The 23,499-nt window shown below is 40.8% G+C and overlaps 4 protein-coding genes across 6 annotated transcripts; all 4 read right to left on the bottom strand.

Moving 5' to 3' along the window:
- Nucleotides 1–220: 220 nt before the first annotated feature.
- On the bottom strand, nucleotides 221–2,446 carry LOC146978563 (uncharacterized). Its single transcript, XM_085791330.1, has 4 exons — nucleotides 1,694–2,446; nucleotides 1,154–1,471; nucleotides 790–877; nucleotides 221–683 (listed from the first exon to the last, which is right to left on the bottom strand). The coding sequence occupies exons 2-4, from the start codon at nucleotides 1,378–1,380 to the stop codon at nucleotides 525–527; spliced, it is 474 nt and encodes a 157-aa protein (XP_085647456.1). The 5' UTR covers nucleotides 1,381–1,471; nucleotides 1,694–2,446; the 3' UTR covers nucleotides 221–524.
- A 1,578-nt stretch (nucleotides 2,447–4,024) lies between these two features.
- clk2a (CDC-like kinase 2a) lies at nucleotides 4,025–12,973 on the bottom strand. 2 transcript variants are annotated; one of them, XM_085791327.1, is made up of 13 exons: nucleotides 12,879–12,973; nucleotides 11,431–11,645; nucleotides 11,072–11,327; nucleotides 9,867–9,957; nucleotides 8,897–8,963; nucleotides 8,553–8,669; nucleotides 8,141–8,307; nucleotides 7,261–7,355; nucleotides 7,037–7,166; nucleotides 6,818–6,900; nucleotides 6,046–6,125; nucleotides 5,855–5,945; nucleotides 4,025–5,668 (listed from the first exon to the last, which is right to left on the bottom strand). In XM_085791327.1, exons 2-13 carry the CDS (start codon nucleotides 11,643–11,645, stop codon nucleotides 5,480–5,482), a joined length of 1,581 nt encoding a protein of 526 aa, XP_085647453.1. In that variant the 5' UTR covers nucleotides 12,879–12,973; the 3' UTR covers nucleotides 4,025–5,479. The 2 variants fall into 2 exon arrangements, with proteins under 2 accessions (XP_085647453.1, XP_085647451.1); XM_085791325.1 differs by having other exon boundaries at nucleotides 11,419–11,645.
- A 418-nt stretch (nucleotides 12,974–13,391) lies between these two features.
- Nucleotides 13,392–19,659, bottom strand: LOC146978565 (uncharacterized). 2 transcript variants are annotated; one of them, XM_085790381.1, is made up of 9 exons: nucleotides 19,628–19,659; nucleotides 18,968–19,174; nucleotides 17,386–17,465; nucleotides 16,861–17,289; nucleotides 16,412–16,552; nucleotides 15,949–16,150; nucleotides 15,762–15,835; nucleotides 14,513–14,703; nucleotides 13,392–14,408 (listed from the first exon to the last, which is right to left on the bottom strand). In XM_085790381.1, the coding sequence occupies exons 2-9, from the start codon at nucleotides 19,126–19,128 to the stop codon at nucleotides 14,298–14,300; spliced, it is 1,389 nt and encodes a 462-aa protein (XP_085646507.1). In that variant the 5' UTR covers nucleotides 19,129–19,174; nucleotides 19,628–19,659; the 3' UTR covers nucleotides 13,392–14,297. The 2 variants fall into 2 exon arrangements, with proteins under 2 accessions (XP_085646507.1, XP_085646508.1); XM_085790382.1 differs by lacking the exon at nucleotides 19,628–19,659 and adding an exon at nucleotides 19,480–19,539.
- Nucleotides 19,660–20,318: 659 nt separating this feature from the next.
- On the bottom strand, nucleotides 20,319–23,425 carry setdb1a (SET domain bifurcated histone lysine methyltransferase 1a). The gene is made up of 7 exons (XM_085791331.1): nucleotides 23,144–23,425; nucleotides 22,339–22,683; nucleotides 22,054–22,227; nucleotides 21,415–21,616; nucleotides 21,258–21,331; nucleotides 20,701–20,891; nucleotides 20,319–20,601 (listed from the first exon to the last, which is right to left on the bottom strand). Exons 2-7 carry the CDS (start codon nucleotides 22,676–22,678, stop codon nucleotides 20,467–20,469), a joined length of 1,116 nt encoding a protein of 371 aa, XP_085647457.1. The 5' UTR covers nucleotides 22,679–22,683; nucleotides 23,144–23,425; the 3' UTR covers nucleotides 20,319–20,466.
- Between the last annotated feature and the right edge of the window lie 74 nt (nucleotides 23,426–23,499).

A 23,499-nucleotide genomic window follows, 5' to 3' on the forward strand; every position in this document is an offset into this window, starting at 1 on the left:
AGTTCTGCATGTTTTAAATCTAAAGTGAAATACTGTCAATACAACGTCGAACACCCCAGATTGGTGTTTGCTGCACATGATCTCCTGTTTGTTGTTTTGGGAAAGCTGAATAAAAATCTTTTACCTGCTTAGTTTCTGCTTTGGATTTGATTCCACAAAGTGAAACAAGCTTGGGTGTAAACATCAGATGATTCAAGTAACAAGTCCAACAAATAGGTTTATAATGTAATGTTTAATAAGAAAAGACACAAATAAAAAGTTTCATACACAACACAATCTGGAAAACGTCAAATAATCAAGAAGTGGTGGGTCAAGAAGTGCTATTGTGTTTTCTATAACAAAACAACTTCTCAGGACAACAAAGGTTGATCTAAACAAGTTTACCTGTCCCCGTAGCTGCAAAACTGTGTTTTCACTTTCAACTCAAATCACCTTTGTTCCATGAGCCCTTTTTCTCGCAAGTCTCTTGAGTGCAAGGGTCATTTCATCGGCGTGATTGTCTTTAAATATCGGCATATCGGCTCTCACATGACTTTGCAGGGATCGCCTCCACCTGCAGCAGAAGCACTGACGGCAGGAGATCCGTTAGAGCCGCCCATCAGCCCGTCCAGACTGAGGCCCTGAAAGGCTCCGAAGAACGACTCGTCCTTTGCTGTGGCCGGTTTTCTGGCCGGTGTTTTCTGCTGCAGGTGAAAGAATAGGTGACAAATGTTAAATCTAGCTACCACTGAGTAAAAAAAAAAAAAGTTTTTAAATCAAAATCTTTAGTCTAATTTACTGTTCCCCTACCCGCTGGAGGCAGTGGTGTTTCCTGAAGTGAGTTGTCTTCACCGACCTCTCGGCGTTCTTCTTGGCGAGTGTGGCTTGTTGTCGTTTCCTGTTGGCAAAGATCACAGATCAACATCAGACGCATGGCACATGTGCGAACAGCTTGTTCATGTGAGGAACAGCCTTATCCTAATTAAGCCTAGTCTGTCTGGCCAAAGGTCTAAAGTTTCTAAATTGAGCAACAAGACAGTAACTGAACACTGCTAATCCCTAAATGAGCAAAAAAAGATCACCCCAATAGGCTTAGACAGGTTTTACAGAAAATCATATGATGAATGAGTAAATACTGTATATGATTTGAAATAGATTGACTGAGCTGCCGTACCTTTCTTTCTGCAGCTCGGCCTGGTACACTCTGAGCCAGGAGTCGGGGACTTTCTGGGTGTTGCAGGGAAGGCTTCTCCTCCTGCTGACGCTCTTCCTGCGGGTGAAGCTGCTCCTGCGGACGGACTGGCTCCTGTTGGCTGCTCTTTTGTTGGTGGAGGCGCTTTTACCCGACATGCAGCTGGTGAACTGCTTCAGGGGAGCACCCAGAGACATGAAGGAATCCATTTGTCTTGCGTTGGATGTTTGTCTGCGCTTTATCTGACAAGTGTCAGTGTTGTTGCTCTTCTCCAATTTACACCAAGAGGGAGGCTTTTATCTGCAAACACAAAGATCCGTTATGCCAACCATGAATGAAATCAGCTGCTTTTATTTGCATTTTAACATACAAAGCAAAGAAAAACACCTGATCCACTTCGATCTACAGTTAAGGTATCATAAGTCAACTCAGCAGCTGTTTCTTACATTTAAAATGCTCACAGTTGAAGCGCAAATGAACACAATATACTGTGCATGTGTAAAAGAAACAAAAAGGACTCACCTCACAGGTCGCTCCTGTGATGAGCTGCTGGTCTCATTTGTCAGAGTTGTAAAGAGTCAAACTCATTCACAGCATTACATCCAGTCCTTCAGTGTGTGCACTCCTCTGCTCTGCTCTGCTCTGCTCTGCTACTGTCTGCTCTTATGGGGATTTAACTGATGACCTCCCAGCTCCACAAACAGGATTAGTGGAAGACGCAAGAATCGATTATCTCATTAACAACAGCACAACTCCCAAAACACATGCTGAGGAAAACACCTGCTTGTTTACACTTGACCACTGAAATAGCTCATGTCAGGTCGATGTGTTTACGGCGGGGGCGGGGGCGGGGGAGTTGGACATAAAATGGGTAAATTGTGGTAAATTCACAAGTGGGATTCTCAATTTCAGTAGGGAGCAGTTGTATAATTAAGAGTTCGAGTAACAGCTGAAAAGTTAATTTGGTGATAACGGTTAAGAGGAGGGCAGACAGATGGGACAGCGTGGACAGCTTTCATGACGCAGAGGATTTCCTCTTCCCTTCCTCCCCCCATGACTTGAACGCAGCTTCATTGACTGGGAACATGAAGCACCTGAGTCACAAAGCTGAATGACTCATTTCATTCACCCTTCAGTTCACTTAGTGACGTACTAATCTGAATCCAGGTCTAAAGAGAAAGAAATCATTTGCAGTCATCCAATAACTAGGCTTTGATGCCTCATACTGCTTATATCACAACCACCAACTCTACTTACAGCAGTGCCGTCATATTACTAAATATCCGTGGTAGAGAGCCTCCATTCTGCCTCGTAACAAGTTACATGTCATTTATTAAACCATCACAATTACTCCAAAGATGTTAAATTGAGGTACAATAAAAATGTAGCATAGTTAAAGGGATAGTTCAACATTTTGGCAAATTGGCCCATTGCCATAATCCCTATAGTTTTAGGAGTAGGTTCATTACCCTTAATTGTCGGTGCAAGCTTTTTTTAGAACGGCGAGCTGCTCAGAGCTACGCTACGGAGGCTAATGGGATTTCTTGGTTTCCCTCATCAAACTCATCAAATACACAATCCAATAACTCCAAAACTCTCACGTGGACAAGTTGTGACCTGCACATTCACCACACTATGAGATAATAAGGGAACGTTTTTATTGTTGTCGAGTTGTTTTCGAGGTAAATTCATGCAAAACTGCTGGTGCGCGTTCCCGTCGGGGGCAGTTTTTCAGCAAGCAGTCTCTGCATTTGCCTCGAAAACAACTCTGTCTCGTAACGTTCTGTTATTATCTCATAGCGTGGTGAATGTGCAGGTCACAACTTGTCCACCAGAGCGTTTTGGAGTTGTTGGATTGTGTATTGGATGAGTTTGATGAGGGAAACCAAGAAATCCCATTAGCCTCTGTAGCGTAACTCTGAGCAGCTCTCGGCTCAGCTGCGCGGCGCCGTTCTAAAAATAGCTTGCACCGACAATTAAAGGTAACGAACCTACTAAGACTATAGGGATTATGGCAAAGGCCAACTTGCCAAAATGTTGAACTAACCCTTTAAGCTAAAAATCCTGCAAAGTTCCTCTTTAATTTCTACTTCACTGACCAAAAGCCATGGTGTGTTCAAAAAGCAGTTCATCTATGTGCAGTTCATAAGTGAAGGGGTAAAAAAAGAGCGTAAACAGAGAGTGGGGTTAATGAAGCAAAAGTAGACTAACACGTTACCGACAGACGGGGAGGCTTGTGTGTGTGGAAAACACTGAAACACCTGTCGCACCACATCACGTCTTCCTCTCTTCCTGTGTGACGGAGCAACAGCTGAGTGAAGGGTCTGGAAGGAGGACACGGGACAGATTTAGCAGTTTTGAAACAAATATCAACCAAACCATCAAGATATGGAGCGACAATAGGAGGCGTACTGGAGATCAGTAGATGGGACTGCCAAGAGCACTTACCTGAGGTCAAGAGTGATTTTATTTCGGGAACATGAGCTCTACAATCCCTGTAAGCTGTGCATTAAAAACTGATGTCTGTAAGATTGTTTGGGCCTCTTGCAGGCTTGGCTTGAAGGTATGAGGGGTAAATCCTGCAATTAAACTTGACAAAATAAACATCAAGTTACTGAAGAACTATAATGAAAAATGTAAACTTTTAAAGCTAATTTCAAACTCATGTTTTAGAGCTTTTATACACATAAATGCTCCATTTGTATAAAACATAGCACCATTTAAACAGGAAACATTTAGATGCCAGTTTTACCTCTTGTCCACACTCTGTTTTGAGCCCCACTTTGATCTTCCTGCACATCGTCCAGCAGTGGCTTTAGTCAGTGAGGTAAGAGATGGACTCGGACACAGCGGTTGGTATTTAAAGACAGAGCGCCCTCCTTTTAGCAACCAGAGGCCCAAACTGACACTGAGAGCACCTTAAGTCTCTGGCTTGGAGGACTTTACTTTAATTCTACACAATCATACATATATACAGTTTTATACGCTTTAATTTCATACAAAAAAAGTCATTTACAGGTGAGGTGGAGGGTGGGGACTATGACCTATAGGAACTCAAAAATAAATACGTCAACAGGAGTTGTGTGTGGCTCGTTGGCTCCCGCCAGGAGCTTGTGTGCTTAACCTCTTATGGAGAGACGTCAGGTCTGACCATGTCACACATGGAAAAAGGCAGTTTGTTTTGTTTTTTTTGTGTACGTGAGATATTCCCATGACTAATGCTGAACTACTAATAAATCTCTGAGCAAAACATTAACATGGATGTGTCACCCACTCCATCCACACCTCTACACACACACACACACACACACACGCACGCACGCACACACACACATTCCCTCACACTCAGAAAGCATTGCATAACATAACAAACAGATATATCTATCAATAAGACAGGCTACTGAGGCCTGTGTGAGGAGTGTCCATCACCATTATCATCTCATCGGCGAATAATAACAACAGGCCTAATGACCGCAGATTGAGGGCAAGAGTCTCCATAAAGGGGATAATCATTTTATAATATATATATATATATATAAAAAAAAAACAGAAACATGAAAAATTATACGCAATGCAAGTGCTCACCTAACAAAACCGTAAACAAAAAAAACTTGAGACACTTGCCTCTGCTGGAGAAACTTGCAATTTCCAAGGAAATGTGATGTTCAGCTTGACCTTTCTGATGTTAGCGTAACAGAACATCTGGTTTGTATGTTTAGTATTGTGGGTGAGGACTGACACTGCTCGTACAGCTCCATCTCCTTTGTTACCCTGTCCTTACACTTCAGAATCAGAAGACATTCCTTCTCCAAAACCGAGTTTCATGACCGATTGTAGTAGTGCTTAAGGTTTCCTTGGAGGTGAAATAGTTCTTTTACATGCTGATGAAGTAATTAGACGGGACGGACGGAGGGAAGGAGGGAGGGAGGGGACGAAGGTGGTTCAGAAGTCTAAAGGAAGACAGGAGCTGCATAGAGGGCTACTTTGGGTACAAACAATCATCCGGTTCAGATTTTTTTGTCCTCTGCTGAGACTGTGACCACCACCAAAGATTCATTTCGACTCTTTTTCAGCCTTTCTGTGGATTATTTTGGTCTCTCTGCGGCGAAAGGGACATGCCTCCTGTTGGCTGCAGAGGTGGACATCATAGGGACGGGATGGAGGAGCGAGGAGAGAAGTGTCCATGCTTTAATGACAAACGACAGAAAACATCTGAAGCCCTCCCCCACCGACTCGTTCAACAGTTCACCTGTTCCACATATAAAAGACATGATCTCCACTGTCATTCAGTCTTTGGAGGCTGATGGGTCACCGGCTGATGTCTCTGTTGCCCTCCCAGCTCTTACTGCCCGCCGCCTCGCCGCTGCCGCTGTTCTCGAAGAAAGGGTGTTTGAGGGAGTCGGCCAGCACCAGCCTCTTAGAGGGTTCATACTCCAACATGCCCTCGATGAGGTCAAACAACTGGTGGTGCTCCTCCGCCTCCGACAACAAATACCGCTGATGGAAGGACAGAAATGAAAACGAAAAAGAACATCACAAAAGAGATAAGAGCGGGATATTGAGTGACTGCTGAGAGCACAAAACAAAGACACTTCTGTTCTCTCCGTACAATGCGCTGTTGTCACTTCAGCGCCGCTAATTATCGTATTTATTCCTTTTCCACTTCACATCCACTCCACTTACTCGCAGGGGTTTGCAGTTTTCTCTGACGTATTTCCCCGCTGAAGAGCTCTCGTCCCAGTCCAGACGGCCGCGATAGAAATACTTCTGCTTCCTGAGAGGGTACAGACGTCATACAGCATGAGCGCCATTCAGTTGTGTACATGTTTACTTCCATTATGAAAAGGTTTATAATATTAGTGCTTCTCTCTCACCTCGTCTTGCGAATCATCCTAGAGGGCACCGGCCCCAGGATTCTCTCCATCATGGCCAAATGCTCCCTGTTGTCGTGAGTCTGAAACAAGTTTTGAAATAGATGAGCAGGACTCAACGGCAAAGAGGAAAAGTGTTTTTTAAAGTATATTTTTGGGGCTTTTTGCCTTTAATTGACACAATAGTTGAGGGCAGAAAGTGGGTGAATGACATGCAGCAAAGGGCCACCGGAAGTGGGATTCAAACTGGGGCTGGCCGCAGCAAGGACTGTAGCCTGTACGCACCCCAAAGAGGAAAATATTTTAAAAGAAATTACCCAAGTTTCCTACAAGATTGGATTCATTAAGTGCTGCTACTCATACTGTAATATGTTTTCCGCACATCAGTATTTGGTCAAGCACACTTGTTGCAATGTTTGGTCCATGACTATAAAGCATCCTATGATTCCTGTTCTAGGGAGTGTGGTTCTTAATTGTGTATTTTATAAATTTCATCTTTCATATTGTTGAGGGAGGACCAATCATTCATATCTGTATTATTTATGGAATCGCAGATATATTGCTTTGTGATTCAGTTGTAATTTACAGATGAATGGATGAGAAAGGTGAATTGTTATGTGAATGAACATGTGAACCATGGAAAATCATAATAAAAAGAAAAGAAGTTTGATTAATACAGGGTCAGATTATCTGACCAGTTAAACTAATATTCCCCTCATCTTAAACACTGAGTGATGCCATGGTACTGGTTGCACCCATTGGGGCGGTGCTGTACCTGAAACAAGGTGAAGCCGAGGTAGTACTCAAACAGGATACAGCCAATGCTCCACACATCACAGGGATGGCTCCAGCCTAGCTCTAAAGGACAAAAAGAACAAATTAATAAATGTTAAGTACAAAGAAAAATGTGAGTGATTAGTCCTAGTTTTGGTTGGACATGTGATTCGTGGAAAGAATCATACAATAATCATCTAATAGTTAAAGCCATTCTCACCTAGTATGACCTCTGGGGCACGGTAATGCCGTGTGGACACAATGGTGCTGTGGTGCTCGTGGTCAAAAGTGGCGCTGCCGAAGTCAACTACACGGACGGCCGTGCTCTTAACCGTCCGCTCTTCTCGTTTCTGCAAACAGAGAACATAAGTGTTTAGCTACTTAGCTTAAACTGACTTTTCTCCAAAGTTTTATGCAAACTTTGTTCTTGTAGCAGTGTCTTACCTTCTCTACATTGTAGGACATCGTGAAGTCTGAGTTCACAAACAGGATGTTTTCAGGCTTTAGGTCCGTGTGCGTCAGTTTATTGTCATGAAGAACTGGGGAGAAAAAAACATTTGACATTGCATAAAACATGGAAAGGAGGGCACTTAATGAAGTAGGACAAGTAATTGATCTATTTATGATTTGTGGAAAAGGGGTAGGATTCAATAACAGCTTCTTCTCACTCCTTTTCGAACATGTATGATTATGCTTTTGTGTTTTTGGTACTTCAACTTGTTTAAGTTATTTACATATAAAGGAACAAACTGAAATTGTGCCTTATTTTGTTTTACATGTTCAAAATAAATATAAAATAAAAATAGAAATAAAAAAAACATGACTACAATATGCAGTAATACATTTTAAAAAAAGGAAATACTGTTTTTTTTGTGAATATTCCAATAAATGCAGCCATAAGAACAAGATTTGGTAAATTGCAAACAACAGAATCTATTGATAATGATTTTTCAAACAGTAAACTGTACAAAAAAGATGAGCAGGATAATTTCTCCCTAGGATGCTTATGAAGTTAATGCTCAGTCTACTTTGGAGCAATAATGCCCTCGTGTGGTTACAGACTGTCTACCACAAACAACATTTTTTTCAAACTGGTGAAACGACGTCAATGACTGAGGGTGTGTTCCTTATTTTAGGGGCAGACAACTCCAAAAGCTTCATTACAGGAACATCGAAATTCAAGTTCACTGAGCACGTTATGCCACTTATTTGAACCACCTAAAATTACATTGGTATTTCTATTTGTCAGATTAAACATATTCTCAATTTCCCTGCTTGTTTCTTGTGTATTCAAGTCAAAAAGAGGACATAAAAAAAGTCTTACATTTCACAGCGAGACAGATTTGGTAGGCCATGTGTCGGACCTGACCGATTGAGTAGGGAAGATAGTTGTTTTCCTTTAAGAAGTCGAAGGTGCTCAGGGCGAGGAGCTCAAAGGAGATGCACATGTGACCGTGGTAGTCGAACCAGTCGTACATCTGGACACACAGGCTGCAAGGTAAACAGGATACGAGAGGTTTGTCAGGAGTGGTCATGTAATACATTGTTAATGCCAAAAGCAGCTAAGAGATGCAAAATATTTCTTGATAAGTCCCCAGGAAAAGATGAGGCTTTTATTGACCTATAGACATGAGAAAATCTGAAAACTGAAGCTAAATTAATTTCATTTATGGTTTTTTTTCACAATTTTTCAGTTATGTTTAATTGTAGTGCCACAAAAATTAGTCAAAACTCACAATTTGTTATCAGGATCCTTCTCATTGATCTTCTCTAGTACATTGATCTCCAGACGAGCTGCTTCCTTGTACTTTTCCACGTTTTTGATTATTTTCAAGGCAACATGGGCTCCTCCCCTGTAAACACAAAAGTTACACGTGTAAATGTCACTTCAAGGAGATGCTGTTTGCAGAAAAGGTACCACAGTGACAAGATTTGTTTGATTTCAGACAAAATACAGTTGTGTTTTATCTCTTGCCAGAAAAATCTCTAATTAACAAGTTTCCAGAGAAATAGTGCAAATTAAAGTAAATGTGACTCCCAACAGCTACTGCTGTTTTTTGGTTTTAATGAATACACCCACCTGCGATGGTCGATGCACTGCATCACCCTCCCAAAGGTGCCTTCTCCCAAAGTGCTGACAATCTCATCTGCAACACAACACAGAAAGAAAAGGAAGAGAAAGGGGGAGCAGGGAAAGAAATAACAGGAGCGTTAGACACGTGGACTTCTGCAGAAATACATAATGCAAAAGTGTAGACAGGCGTATCCATGCTAGCGCCCGTCCCCTTTTCAAAGGGCTGCCTAGTCAATCTGGCAGGCTCCAAACACTTTGAGGTTAACTATGATAACCAGATGCATTGCTCTATGTTAAGGGGGCAAATATAAAGCACTCCCTTCCTTTGATGACCAATTTGCAGCCATCGAAAATGAGGGCACATGCTTTCAAGATGTGGCTGTCTTTGACCAAAAGGACACAGTGTGCGTGTGTGTGTGAGAAAACTGGAAAAAATAATTAGTATTTCGACTAAACAATGCATGACGCTGGAAATAACAAAGGTGTTAGTACGATAATACTGTCTATATGTGCGGTGGTTGGGTTGTACTATAACAAAGGCTAAATTGGTGATGTGCATGTTAGATGTCTCCTAAAAAAGAAAAAAAAAAAAAGATAAACAAAATCCCTGAAACCCTTACAGTGGAAAATTGGCTAGCTGAAGTTACAGCTGGAACTGTAACTGGAGTTTTAATCTAAAACACAACAGAGACAAACAGCTGCAAATGGGCTTCTACGTTTAGGAAAGTCAAGTAGCCTGTGAAACATAGAAAATGCTCCACAGCTTAAAATCCTAGAACAAAAAAAAGGAGAAAGTATCTAAAATCCCTCCTAAATTCTTCAACATTCTTGCAATCCACCCTGCTATTTCAGCTAGAGCGAAGAGCATTCTAGCAAGGCATCATCATCATCATCAGGCACTCCCATGTCATGTAAATGCTCTATGCTTTAATACTCATATGGAGAAGGGTTACGATAGAGTAGTGGCAGTGAGTACATCTCTCTTGCAGGACGTCCCCACTCCGACAGATCAGGTGCCCTTCCTCGTCGTCCCTCACACTCAGTGCCCGCGTCCGGCTGTCGCTCCGCTGTTTTCACACCCAAAGCGCCATCAGCCAGCAGGTCACGACACGACCAAAGGGGACAGGGGGGGTTTTCAGGGGGCGGCCGCAGCCACGGCGTCAGGCGGCACAGGCAGGCAGACGAGGAGGGAAGAGGAGGGTGGTGTTGGTTGGTAGTTGATGTAGTTGTGGTTGTAGTAGGTGGGTTTGGTGGTCATGGGGCGATTCACGCATGACACCACGTGAAGGAAATATATAACGATAGGGATATAGTGCAAGGGAACAAGTCAAAGATCACATGTTGTCCTCTGCTCCTCCCCCCTCTACCTTTAAACCACAGCTGCTTACAAACAAGGAAGCAACTGGCAAATCCATTCATCAACGCAAAAAACCAGTTAAGACAGTAAAATAACTAATTAAAAAAATTTCAGACTGTCTTGTCAGATTAAACAAGATGGAAAAAAAACGAGAGGACCATATGTAATCAAGCAGGAGACATATCAATATAACCCAACATTTATACTAACTCACCCCTTGCTCAGTTAAATTTAAACTACTTGTTCTCCGGTGTAGCCCAGTATGGCCCACACAAAAACTGCATCTTAATAAATCTATGAATCTGAATGCTAACAAAAATCTAAATTCAATTTAAAACTGAATTCAAAATTATGTTTGGTAGAACATTTTCACTTTTTTTTTTTTTTCGCCTACCTGCACTAAAATTCACAAGTGGCCACACAGCTGACGACTTCTAAAGACATATTTACAAGTGGTAGAGCCACAGATGCAGTAGTGCAGTTACATGTAACTACAGTTAAGGTGTATATCTGAAGAGCAGAGAGAATTGGTGCCTGACCTAAATAAACTAATGAAAAAGTGTTTGCGTAAAAATGAAAATGCTCTGCCAAAAAGAAATGCCAATTTAAGCAAAATCCACTTAAAAAATAAATGAATAAAATGAAATCCCTCTGACAGAACAAAAACAAATCATAAAGATTGTACTACTTACCAATTCCAGGGGCTGCGAAGAAGAAATGGTTAGGGAAAGACAGACAGAAAGAGCTGAGCGAAAGAGACAGAGAGGTGGAAAGAGAGAGGATGAGGAGAGTTAAGACACAATCTCAGGTCTGGCTGTACTCACCGAGGAGGATGGGCTATAGGACCTGGTTCTACGCCGCCTTCGTTTGTGCTTACGCCTGCTGCCTTTCCGTCTATACGATTCGTCTCGTTCGCGTTCCCTCTCGCGGCCACGTCGGTAGTCGTACATATTCGGGGAGAAGTCGCGTGGGTAGTAACTTTCAGCTGCTCCATGTGGCTCCCTTTCTCTGTCCCGGTCTCGCTCGCAGTATCTTCTGTCAAAGGGTCGGTGCTCCGTCGAGCGATTGTCATAACTACGACTGAAACACAGGACAGGCACATATTTAAAACCAACAGACTGGCAACCAACTAAAATCTAAAATCTAAAAAAAAAAAGCTCACCATACATACATGCAGACATACCTCCTCGAACGTGCAAAACTTCCTCCTTCCTGTCTGTGTCCCCGTGCCCTTCTGTCTCTGTCACTGCTGGAGGAGAAACTAGGCGATCTTCTGTGTCGGTGTCTTCGCCCCCTGTCCCTGTCTCTGTCTCGGTCCCTGTCTCTGTCTCTGTAGCGGTCCTGGTAGCTGTTTCGACTGTCTCTGTCCGAAGACGAGTACCGTCTATTGTGAGGCATCTAGGGGAAAGTTAGAGGGTCATACAAAGCATTGTGCAGGGATGAAAAACAATGAAGTCAAGCCTATGACTAAAATGCTGTTTTAGGTTAAGGAAATGCTTGCAGTCAAGTAAAGGAAGCATTTTATTTCACTGTTATTCATGTTCACATTTTTATTTGTGCCAAACATTCACATCAGTGGCTTCCATAGCCTACTCTGAGTGAGCTGTGGGAGCAGTAGGAGAGGCAGTTTTGGAAGAGAGTAACGAACAAATTCAGCCCCAAATAAACTTTAGTACCTTAAAACACCACACATTCAACTTTAATGTGAAAACATAAATGTCAGATCTAAATGTCCCATTTGTTGCGATCAGATTTCTATGTTTTGACTGAAGACAACAAACACACATTTTGGTAAGAAGAGTGGTTATGTTGGAGGCCTAACCTACATTTGAATACAGCAAACCACAGAAAACACACATAGCGACTTGACGTGCACACAGAGGAAGCACGCAATCTCTAAAATCTGTGCATTAAAAAAAATAAAATAGTTGCAGCTCAACAGACAACTGTTGAAGCGTACCTGCAGATACGTCAAGTAACAAGACAACGATCAAATGTGCAAGTGTTTAATAATCCTGTTGCATGATCCTACTGAACCAGTTAGACCCACCACACCACCACTAACGTTACCACTGGCTGGTGTAAATAAATGTAGTGGTGATCATCGACACAACTGCAAACAATAAACAACTATAACTGGTGTTCACGAGTAATTGCACCATAATGACAATATCTGTTACTCTTCTAACTATACTGAAATCAAATCATCATAAATTCAAATTACACAAGCGTCGCTGTGTGTTGTTGTTTTTTTCATACCCTGAACGATGTAACGTTAACACTAGCTGGCGTCAACATTGTTGATTCCCCTAGACACTTGGACATTCATACGTACAATAACTAAACATGACAAATCTTCACACACCAACATATCAACGATATAAAAGATAATGTTTCAACTCGATCCAGTTAACTAACTGTCCAAGAAGCGACCTACTGGCAGTTAGCATGCTCCTCTAGCCACATTAGCTAATGTAAATAATTTGACCGCCATCTTAGCTACGTTCACCAGCCAAACGGCTACTGACGCTAAGCTAACAGCGAGCTAACTTAACCCTGCCGTAACTATTTAGTCGGAATGTCCGTGGCTCATTAAAACACGCGTATACTGTGCAAATATGTGTGAATTACCGTTTTAGCAGCGAGGCCTGTGCGTTTGTCCCACAAGAAATCCGTGGTGGCGTTCCAGTTTTAATCTATTATCTTCTTGCTAGCCCGATGTTCAGAGCTGTGTTGAGCTAAACGCTAGCAGGCGGATCTGCTCCGTGCAGCTGGTTCTGGCTCAGACTGGAGGTGCTAACGCCTCCCTGCGCCTCAGGTCTAATTCAGTCCGGGGTGTACACAAACAACCACCACGCACTCACTGACTATAGTTGGCTCACTAACTTATTATAAAAAAATTATTATATATAGTATAATATTAGATAGATAGATAGATAGATAGATAGATAGATAGATAGATAGATAGATAGATAGATAGATAGATAGATAGATAACTTTATTTATTATTAAAAAACACACACAAAAGGCAAAGATTTAACAAAAACAAAACAAAGAAACAATAGATAGATAACCTTATTTATTATTAAAAAACACACACAAAAGACAAAGATTTAATAAAAACAAAAAAACCGAACACAAATAAAAGACTTAAAAGAAACAATCTGCTGGAAGAGACAAAAACTCAAAGGGGTTTATTAGATGCCTATTAGTTAGTTATAGCTACCTCATAGTTAGTTAACAATGAGGTAATGTCATACAAAAGAGAAATGGAACATACAAATGAACAATCAGAAATATGAATAATAATAATAATAATAATACAGGAAACATTATCATAGGGAAATGATATAAAGATATAAACGATCAAAATATATGACAATAAGAAACAAAAGATCAAGTCAAGATCAAGTATTGAAAATTTGTGAAATGATATAATAGGTTTCTGAGTAGTAGTATCCCTTTTTCAGTCATTTAAGAAAATAACTGACATCTTTATTCATTGAACAATTTTTACAGGATTACAAAAAAATAATACTCAGAACTACTGTGTAAAACGACCATCATGTGGTAACTTAACATTTTGAAATATGTTTACCTCAGTCAAACTTTTAAATTATGTCATAATCTACCTTGATTTAGGCCTATGTCTAACTTTTTTCTGGTATATTTATGTTCCTGTCTTGGTGAAAATAGACTTCCATAGTTTGTACTTTTTATTTTTACACACATCTAAAACAGCTAATGCTTTTTCACATTTGTAAGTCAACAAGTTCTAATATGTTTGTAAACAAATGGACCATTTATTAATATTTCTATAAAAACAATCATACAAATAATCTCAGTATTTGACAGTCTTCAGCCACTCCAGCCAGGGAGAGCCATCAGCAGCATATACGATTCTCATCCATCATCCCAATCAAGCCTGCACGAATGGGGATGTGAGGTCATTTGAAGGACATAAGACACAGTAATAGACAATGGGATGAAATCAAAATAAAAGGCATTTTTGGTTTCAGAATGGGAACCAAAGTTACAATTGTCTGAAGTTCATTTAGTCTTCTGCAAATCCTTCGACTGTGAATTCAAATTCTTCCACAGATTCTTCAGATGCTCCAAGCGTGGAGAACCTCGGTATATCCACTCCTCATGTTGATCTACCTGCGCATGACAACATATCAACTTTGTAAGTAAAGCAATCTGAATGAATACACATCAAAAAGCCTGTTTTAAACAGTTTATGGTAGGCGTCAAAATGTACTGACCTTAAAAACAACTTTTATCAAGCTGCTGTCCACCTCCAGCACCTTACACTCTTGCTTGTCTCCGTTAAATTGTGCACAAATTTTTCGTCCTTCGCTGTAGTGGGCCAGGGGTGCAGAAGGCCAGTGTTCAAGATACCCCTTCATAAACTCCCTGTGGGTGCTGTTTACAATATCGTCCAAGGGGTTTTTCACTGTCACAGGAGAAAGAAAGTAAAAAAGTAAAAATTTTAGCCGTCTGGACAAATGTGATTCAACAAGTGCAAAACTGGTGTGGTGACTGTTGATGGTTATTTTTTCCCTGTTGGAAAAACAACCAAGGGCTTAGTTGGAGAAACCAAGACATACCGTACATTACAAAATCCTCCTCCTCACACACAAAGCACTTAACCAGGCCCCCTCCTACCTCACAGACCTGCTCCACCACCACACCCCTTCCTGCGTCCTACGCTCATCTGAAGTAAATCTCGTCTCCCTACCTGCACGGTGACCACGGTCCCTGCTCAAACCCCACCATTTTTTAATCAGCTTTTAATGTTTAATTATGTGTGTCTAGTACTGTTTTAATGCTGTTTCAGGGTTTCATTTATTTCATTTAGACTTTGAGTTATTTTATAATTTTGTATCAATGTCTTTGAGCATTCTGTACAAATGCTTACAAATAAGAGTGTATCATTATCATTATTAAGAGAAGAATTGTCATCTTTCCATTACGGACACAGAAAAAAGTGGCACCAATCTTACAAAAATAACCAAAGGTATTCAAAGCAGACAAATAAGACAGACAACAGGTGGAATAACATTCTGAAAATAACTTTTTTAATTAAAATTAAATAAAAAAATTAAATTTAAATTCTTTAAAAGAATTTTTGTTCTTCATTTGTTTTCAATTTTTACTCATTATTTGCTAATTGTTCATACCTGTAGGCCTAAAGTTTGTAATATTTGTGTTAGACATTTTGACATACAGAAAATAGATACGGTATGCGAGAGATATGTATTATGAACTTATTGTATTATGAACTTATTCATAATACAACATGGATGAGCCATTTTTAAAGGTGCCTGTATGTTTATATTATCATGGAGTCATGGAGTTGACCTGAATCATACCTGAGGTCAGCTAAAAAAGACTTCTGTCATCCAGACCCAGATTTTCAAAAACAGCTGAGACAGTTACCAAACATACCTCACGATCATCACTGAAATCAAATAAACAAATCCTCAAACACAGATAAAGACCTAAACTTACGTGGTTTGCACACCAAGTGAATTGCAGGTAAGGTGACATAGAGTGGATTGTGATCATCAAAAAAGACCAGGAACCTGGAAAAAAAGAAGAAGTTTTCATCAACTTTGGTATTGCAAAAATTAAACAGTGAATTGATATAGAGAAAAAAGGACTCATCTGAAAAAGAGTTAAACACACACACACACACCTCATTTTGTTTCTCCTGTGGGCTAGCTCTGCCAGGACACCAGGGCAGAAATGGGGCGGGTCTTCTTGAGTCTTGACGACCACACGGGCGCCGACAGACAGTTGCTGCACCTTTGACGAGCGGTCGAAGGCGATGTGATGAGCAGACACAAGTCTCTTCCCTTTGTCTTCAAAGTTAATCTTGTATTTCACCTGACCATTTTCTGCAAAGAAAATAAAAGACTTTTCATCTTGCAAAACAAGTCTGATCACCGTACCAATGTGCCATTTTTGTTCCAACAGTCAACATTTACTTGAACATTACCAACATATCTAATTAACTATTTTTAGTTGATTCCACAGACAGAGTTGAGGGAAAACTGCAGTGCAAGTTCCCCCGAAACAGACAAATAACAGGAAATTAATGTCTTGCATTGTTTTATGTATTGTGCTACTGCTGCATGGATTTAAAAAAAAAATCTTACCCTTTGTTATTACTTGCGATATTTTCCCATGCTGCCAGTTCATGTTCCCCCTTTTGGCCAGAACCCTCTTGTTCACACTGAACTCACATTGTGGTTTGCTGTGAGGGGCCTCGGTGTCTTCATTAGTGGAGTCAGAAGGAGCTGATACCAAGCATAAAAAGAGAAAAAAATGTTGAGTAAAAAACTTGATCTAGAACTTTCCCTGTCCCTTTCGATATCTAAAATACCTTCAACCTTGGTGTCACAATATAAAGTAATTCAGTTACTGTGATAAGTCCAATAAGATGAGATAATTTAGATCACAAAACAGGAAGCAGCAAACTGCCTCATTCCATCTTTAATTCGACACTTTAATTTACTCGAGTTTGAGCCTAAAACAATGAGGAATAGAGAAAAAGGTATTTGTGTTTTTGTATGGTGTGTTGTTGTGTGTTGTTTATGGACATTACCACTGGGTTCATGTAGTTTGCTTGTTGTGTTCACCACTTCTCTTGCAGCATCGTTATTTGTCCGGTCTTCGGGCTCTGTGTGACTTGTTTGATCCATTTTTCTCCTCTTATTTGCGGGAGGTTTGCTCGAGTTGTCCTCTGATTTTCTCTGTTCATCTGAATCTGAAACCGATGACAATTCCTTTTCTTTGCGGTGCTTGGGCGATTTTGGTCGACGAAGAGCTCTGATCTCCGATACCGACAATCTGGTCAAGACCAGGACTGGTTGCCTTAGAGCCAAGCTGTTTTTGCCATCGTCTCTATTCAGATGCTGACTGCCGGGCCGCTTTGGTGACAGGTGAGAAGTAGGACCAACCGTAGCCTGAGAGTGGCAGCCTTGAGTCTCTGAGTTAATGGACCCACAAGGGGATGGAGATGTAGTACCGGTATCTACAAAGGTGAAAAATCACACATTGAAAATGGCTGAGCAATTATCACTGGGCAGAAACATACCAAAAGCATATTTATAAATGATATGCATCTTACCAGCACCCCTGACATCATCATCCTCCCATCCTATCATCGAGTATAGTTTATCTACAACTGACTCACATGCTGTCACAGACCTGCAAGAGACAGCAAAAGCATTATCAACTTAAAGCAGAAGTAAGCGATCCGGTCGTTTTGGCTAATGCTGCGTTCCAGGCAGGCTTTTGAAACCGTAAATTACAGCTTCAAGTCACAACTTACGACTTTGTAGCGTTCCAGGCAACCCACTCGTGTTTTTCCGACATGTTTTACCTGTGAAAGTCACTATAACGGCCACTCGTAACTTCCGACCCGTGAACTCGTACCAGATCGAACTGGTCCTACGACTTCACAGGTCGGAAAAACACGAGTTACGAGTTTCCTTGAACGCACCATAACAGTCCTCGTCCCTACGTCGCCACATTCACGGCGTCCCTTGGCTGCACACACAGCCCTGCATGTCGTTCTCTCTCCTCATTGGATAAAAACTGTAGGATACGATAAATGTTTTCTCCTCGGCTCAGAGCAGAGCAGAGGGACTGAGAGACCCGTGTTTCGGTCCAAACACTCTATGTAAGTGATTGCTGTCGGAAGATACAACTATTTAAGACTTATATTAACACAAATATATCACTTACTTCTGCTTTAAGTCAAGAAAAGAACATCAACACTTGGGAACTAGTCCTTCATAAGTAAACAGTTGACATTTTAACATGGATTGAATATAACATTTTCATCCTTGTCCTGGAAGACGTTTCGGCTCTTATCCAAGGGGCTTCATCAGTTTGCCACGCATCCTCATAAATCTGACAAACAGTTAGACCCAGGAATTTAACCTCTGTGGGAGTCCTGTTCACAAAAGTACAGGAAGGAAGTACAAGCCATCTTATCACTGAGGACCCATCCCATCCCCCACACCACTCCTCCATGCTGCTGATCCTCAGAAGCAACTCTCCTCGCCTTACGCCCTCGGACCAAGCACCGAACTTGGGGGGACAGAGCCTTCTTTGTTGTCGCCCTCACCCTCTGGAATTCACTCCCCCAACCCATCAGAGACTGTACAGACCCCCACATCTTTATCTATCTATCTATCTGTCTGTCTGTCTGTCTGTCTGTCTGTCTGTCTGTCTGTCTGTCTGTCTGTCTGTCTGTCTGCCTATCTATGTGTAAAATCTGATTGTAACAACAAGAGATCTGAGGCCTCTAGAGAACGACAGTCGTTAAAGTCATGTGGGACCCTGAGTCATGTGTTATTTACTCTCCTGGGAAGATAAGGGGCAGTTTTACGGGAGATGAGTGGTTTCGCAGACGCCTTGCCCTGTTAAGGGATGGCTTTTCCACTTTTACATAGCTGGCTTCTTTTCCTCCACTTTCAAACCATCTGTCCTCCCTGTCCAAAATCTGAACATTGCTGTCCTCAAAGAAGTGTGCCTTTTCCTTAAGGTGGAAATAGACAACTGAAACTGGACCCGAGGAGTTAGCCCTTCTGTGTTGGGCCAAAAGTTTTGTTGTATTTGTGGGGTAACCACGCTCGGATCAAAATTATAGGCTATAGGCAGAAATGACAAATGCACAAAAACAGATAAGATGCAACACTCACTGGGAGAGCTTCAGGAGGAGGGCGACCTGTTTCTCCCTCCTTTCCAGTAGTGACTGTAATTTATCCAGCACACCTGAAGGGACCAGCTCTTTCTTCATGACCCTCTCTCTGATCCACTGCTGGAGCTCATCTCTTGTTGCCTTCTTCTGATCATCCTCCATAGTTAGTTAGTTGATTTTTGAGGTAAAAAGAACCATGTAAAACCTCCTGCAGCAAACGAGACATGAAAGATTGATTTTAGTTAGAAAAACAAAGAAAGAAAGAAGAATATCTCTGCTGTTCTGTGATGTAAAATAACAATATTCAAAATGTTTGAGCTTAGACACTTCAGCTGGTGAATGTCTAACTAACTAACTTCAGTCACATAACACACAAACACATACTGAAGTTTCGCTCCTTTATCTTGAGAAGTAGCCCGCTACATGACCAGACACAGGCCGTTTATAGCCTCACCCGTTCACCCGTTTCCTGGGAGCTGTTTAGCCCCAGATGTGAAGAAGGAAAAAAACGACTTTGAGCTGGTTTTTCGTCGGGAGTGGAGAAGAATATTATCCGAGATGCATTTGACAAAATAATTAGTCATTTCTCCTCCATGACTCTCCTTCTGGTTAAAATGTTTGGATATTCTGTGTAGCAAATATATCCAGTAACAAATCTTACCTCTGCTTTCTGCAGGAGCTTCTTCAGTCTGATGCAAACTTGGCGTCTTCCTCGGCTCACGCCTTCCAGGCTCACAGCGCGACCAACTCACTCCTGCCCCCTGTGTCCACACAGAGGACTCAATATCTATTCTGTATACAATATCTTGTACAAGATTTAGGTATGATGTAAGACCATGCAAGAATGAGTTGCCTTAAAAGCTTTGAAATGTATTTGAATTGCTTTCATATTTGCACAAACACATATATGTTGACTCTCAAGGAGTGAATTTTCTGTTTTGTAAAATGTGCATTTTGCCTGTTTATTATTAATAATAAATAAATAAGTGGATGTAATTTTATAATAGAGACATTGTATATATCTATGAATTTATTTACCAAGGAAGACAATGTAGCCTGTGAGTGAAAGGCCTGTACTCAAGCAGCAGAAAAAAAGAGAAAGTTGAAAAAAGTTGAGAAATAAGATTTTCTTTGTACATCTTTGAAAAATGGGCTGTGGAAACAATGTTCTTTTGTTAATTTTTTTAAATTAAACTTTTATTGGCAGCATAAACAATGTGCTTAGTCAGGCGACAAAATGAAAATAAACAAAAATTGGATGTACTGTATGTGTGATATAAAGCAATCAAGGTAGATAATGCTGTGAAAATTGTGATAATAACAAAACAATTAAAAGACTATTGACTTCAGTGAACACTGTATCAAAATGAAATGAAATTTATTGACCAGCAGATAAAATGCACAATTTTATCTAATTCTTTGTGTGGCCTCACATGTAGCACCTTCTTTAAAAAGTTCTCCATCACCTCGACATCCACTGATAAAGATGAGTACTCTTCATTATAATTCATCTTTGTCTTCGGGCTTCTTTGTAGAGTCACCGTTTTGCTCTTGTGCCTCTTGCATTTCCAAAAATTTGGACATGTGTTCCAACCGCATGGAGCCTCGATAGATCCACTCCTTTTGTTGATTTTCCTGAGTGACAGTAACACCACATCATGTCAAAATATATCAAACAAAAAGCTAGAGGAGAAGAACATCACATGGACAGCAGTGGTGTTAAATAACACTGACCTGAAAAACGATTTCCATCAGGCTGCAGTCCACCACCTGGACCTCGCATTTCTGCTGGGCTCCGGCTAATTCTGTGTTTAAAATCTGTCCAACTCTGTAATAGGTCAGATGCGGGTACGGCCAGTCATTCAGGTAACGCTTTATGAAATGCTTGTGAGGGCTCTCTGGAATATCCTCTAAAACATCCCCCACTGTTGAAAAACAAAGAGCATGTCAGTCTCGTCATTATCACTCCAGTTACTTTGAATGAACATGTTTACCTTATGCAGACTTTAATTTAAACCTTTATTTTAATGGGCTGGAGTGAAATAGTGATTTACTGTAATGGAGGTTATGATAATTCACAGCTTTAAAACTGCCACACAGAACATTTATGTTGTTCTACTGATCAATGTTGATGCTGTTGAAACTTTCTATTGAATTTTTTAAGACAACATTTATGTTATTATAGAGTTGAACAGCATCACACCAACCAAACCTGAACAAATAATAATAATAATAATAACAATAAATAAATAAATTATATATTTGGCCTCAGGTGTGAAAAGTAAACTTACATGGTCTGCACACCAGGTGAAGTTGAGGTAAACCAACATAGAGTGGCCTGTGATCATCTAAAAAAACCAAGAACCTGAAAAGATAAAATATGTTTTATATCAACTAAAACTTTGACAAAGCACTGGATCAAATCTGTAGAGATAAATGCCCTCACACCTTGAATGGTTCTTCCTAGCAGGCAGCTCTGCCAAAACACCAGGCTCGAACAGGGACTTATTATCTTGACTCTGGACCGCCACGCGAGCGCCAACATACAGCTCATCCAGCTTCGGTGTTGTGTCAAAGGCAATGTGGTGTCCAGAAACTAGGCTCTTGCCTTTTTCTTCAAAACTAACTTTGTACTTTACTCGTCCATCTTCTGCAAAGAACAAATTGCCAGTCAATGTCCTCTCTAAAGAGTTCACTGCTCTAACAGGAACATGTAGCATCTGACATCCCACAAGAAAAACATGATCAAAAGAAAATGATGATAAAATGATCTATTTCAATGTTGTCTATTAAATGTTAATGAGTTAAAAATGGCATTTTCACAGATCCTGAGGATCCTCTCATATTAAAATTTTGAAAAAGCAGCTGCTCCCCACATTTGTTAACTGACAATTGCCAATCAATTATCTAAATTGAAAAATAAATTCTCTTTCTGAATAATGAAGTTACTGACCAAATGTTAACAACAAAAGCTATTATGCAACATGTTTGGGATGTACTGAGCACGATACTTGTATAGCACAAATGAGGTTATTTAGATTTTTACAGATTCATGTTGTTTTCCTGTTAAAAAACTTTTTTTTTTACCCTTTGTAATTATCTCCACTATTTTTCCTCGTTGCCATCTCATAGCTCGCCTCCTGCCCAGTACCATCATGTCCACTTTTACCTCCTTCTCTGGTAAATTGGGACGCATTTTTGTGGTTTCATGAGCATTACTGGCAAAGGCTACTGATGATACAACAGGGGTTTCTTCTGTCACTGTGGGAAAAACACAAAACAACTATAAGTAATTTCTTTTTCTTTTTTTACCACTGGTATCTGTGTCTGGTGGTGGTGGTGGTGTTCATGTCATGGTGTTTGTGGCCTTACCACTGTTCTTGCTGTCATTACTGCTTGTTGGTGGTGCAGGTGTGACACTTTTCGGTTTGACAGGTTTCTGTTTCTTGTTTGAGGGTGAATAATCCGACTCACTAGACTCAGCATCAGGCTCCCACTGCATCTCAGAGTCCGAGCTGCTGAGCAACTCATCTTCACTGTAGAACTGCTGAGGGGTCGGGGGTCGGAGAGCACTGATCTTATATTCAGGGAGTCTGGTCAAGACCACGACCGCGTTCTTTGTTAACGTTGGAGACTCTGGTCCGTTTTCCTTTGTCCTTTGGCTGGGCATCTTGTTCTGGGAGGGAACAGACTTGCAGAGGGAGTCTGACATCTTTTCTGCAGAGAAAACGTTTGTGTGAAATTGTGACTTCCAACACACAAACAACCAACAATCTACAGCAGAGATTTTTGCGACTTAAAGGCTGTATAATGACTTTAATAATTATTTGTTGAGTCAAACTATTTCAATTTTAATTTTATAGCATTAACAACTCACCAGGATGCTCTTTTAACTGCTAACTGTTTAACTGCAGCGACAAAGGTAAACAACGACACCGTAGTTTAGCTGTAAGTTACAGTAGCGTTAAGGCAACGGTCGCTATAGAAACGGTAGGCGGGTATATAAGTAGCTTAGGCATCAATGTTCCGTTTGTTTTTACAGTTTGTCGTTTTTAGCCTGCTCACAATAATGCTAATGGACATCACAGTATTGTAGTTACAGTTCTACGTTAGTAACGTTAAGGTAAAACTTTAACATTAAATGTTATCTGGCTGGTCAACATCTGCTGCAGCTTACCTGTAGTTGTGTCCAGAATGACACATGTATATGTATATTTTTCTGCGTGGTAACGTTAGTCTATTAGCTAATTTAGCTTAGCATTAGCACGCCAGCACTGAGAGTACAGGAGCTTGAGAAAGCGGCGCACTTTAACCGTATTCTCTATTTTTCGTCAGATATTAGGCAACCGGCCTTGCACTGTAGGTGTCCTCTGATAAAAAGTAAAACGTGTGTCAGACTAAATTATCATAAACAGCTTCCTCCATTTTAGAGTTCTGTTATTGTTGTGTTCTGCATTTCGTCGTGTTTTATGGCCGCACAACGAATGGGCGCTTCACCGTCACCACCTATGGTTGGGAGGTTGCATTACATCA

This window comes from Trachurus japonicus, chromosome 11 (genome assembly GCF_045865225.1).
Source record: "Trachurus japonicus isolate A0001 chromosome 11, Traja_1.0".
Classification (NCBI taxonomy): domain Eukaryota; kingdom Metazoa; phylum Chordata; class Actinopteri; order Carangiformes; family Carangidae; genus Trachurus; species Trachurus japonicus.

Bases quoted from the DNA above. Each gene is read 5' to 3' on its own strand.
- LOC146978563 (XM_085791330.1), bottom strand. From the start codon at position 1,380: ATGGATTCCTTCATGTCTCTGGGTGCTCCCCTGAAGCAGTTCACCAGC. The intron at 878-1,153 runs GTACGGCAGCTC...CTTTGCCAACAG, and splicing joins GCCGAGCTGCAGAAAGAAAG to GAAACGACAACAAGCCACAC. The intron at 684-789 runs GTAGGGGAACAG...TTTCACCTGCAG, and splicing joins AACACCACTGCCTCCAGCGG to CAGAAAACACCGGCCAGAAA.
- setdb1a (XM_085791331.1), bottom strand. From the start codon at position 22,678: ATGTCAGACTCCCTCTGCAAGTCTGTTCCCTCCCAGAACAAGATGCCC. The intron at 22,228-22,338 runs GTAAGGCCACAA...TTTTTCCCACAG, and splicing joins TAATGACAGCAAGAACAGTG to TGACAGAAGAAACCCCTGTT. The intron at 20,602-20,700 runs GTCAGTGTTATT...ACTGTCACTCAG, and splicing joins TGATGGAAATCGTTTTTCAG to GAAAATCAACAAAAGGAGTG.
- LOC146978565 (XM_085790381.1), bottom strand. From the start codon at position 19,128: ATGGAGGATGATCAGAAGAAGGCAACAAGAGATGAGCTCCAGCAGTGG. The intron at 17,466-18,967 runs GTGAGTGTTGCA...TGTCTCTTGCAG, and splicing joins CTCCTCCTGAAGCTCTCCCA to GTCTGTGACAGCATGTGAGT. The intron at 15,836-15,948 runs GTGTGTGTGTGT...CTTTTTTTCCAG, and splicing joins CACAGGAGAAACAAAATGAG to GTTCCTGGTCTTTTTTGATG.
- clk2a (XM_085791325.1), bottom strand. From the start codon at position 11,645: ATGCCTCACAATAGACGGTACTCGTCTTCGGACAGAGACAGTCGAAAC. The intron at 7,167-7,260 runs GTAAGACACTGC...CTCTGTTTGCAG, and splicing joins TGTCCTACAATGTAGAGAAG to AAACGAGAAGAGCGGACGGT. The intron at 6,901-7,036 runs GTGAGAATGGCT...TTTGTCCTTTAG, and splicing joins TGCCCCAGAGGTCATACTAG to AGCTAGGCTGGAGCCATCCC.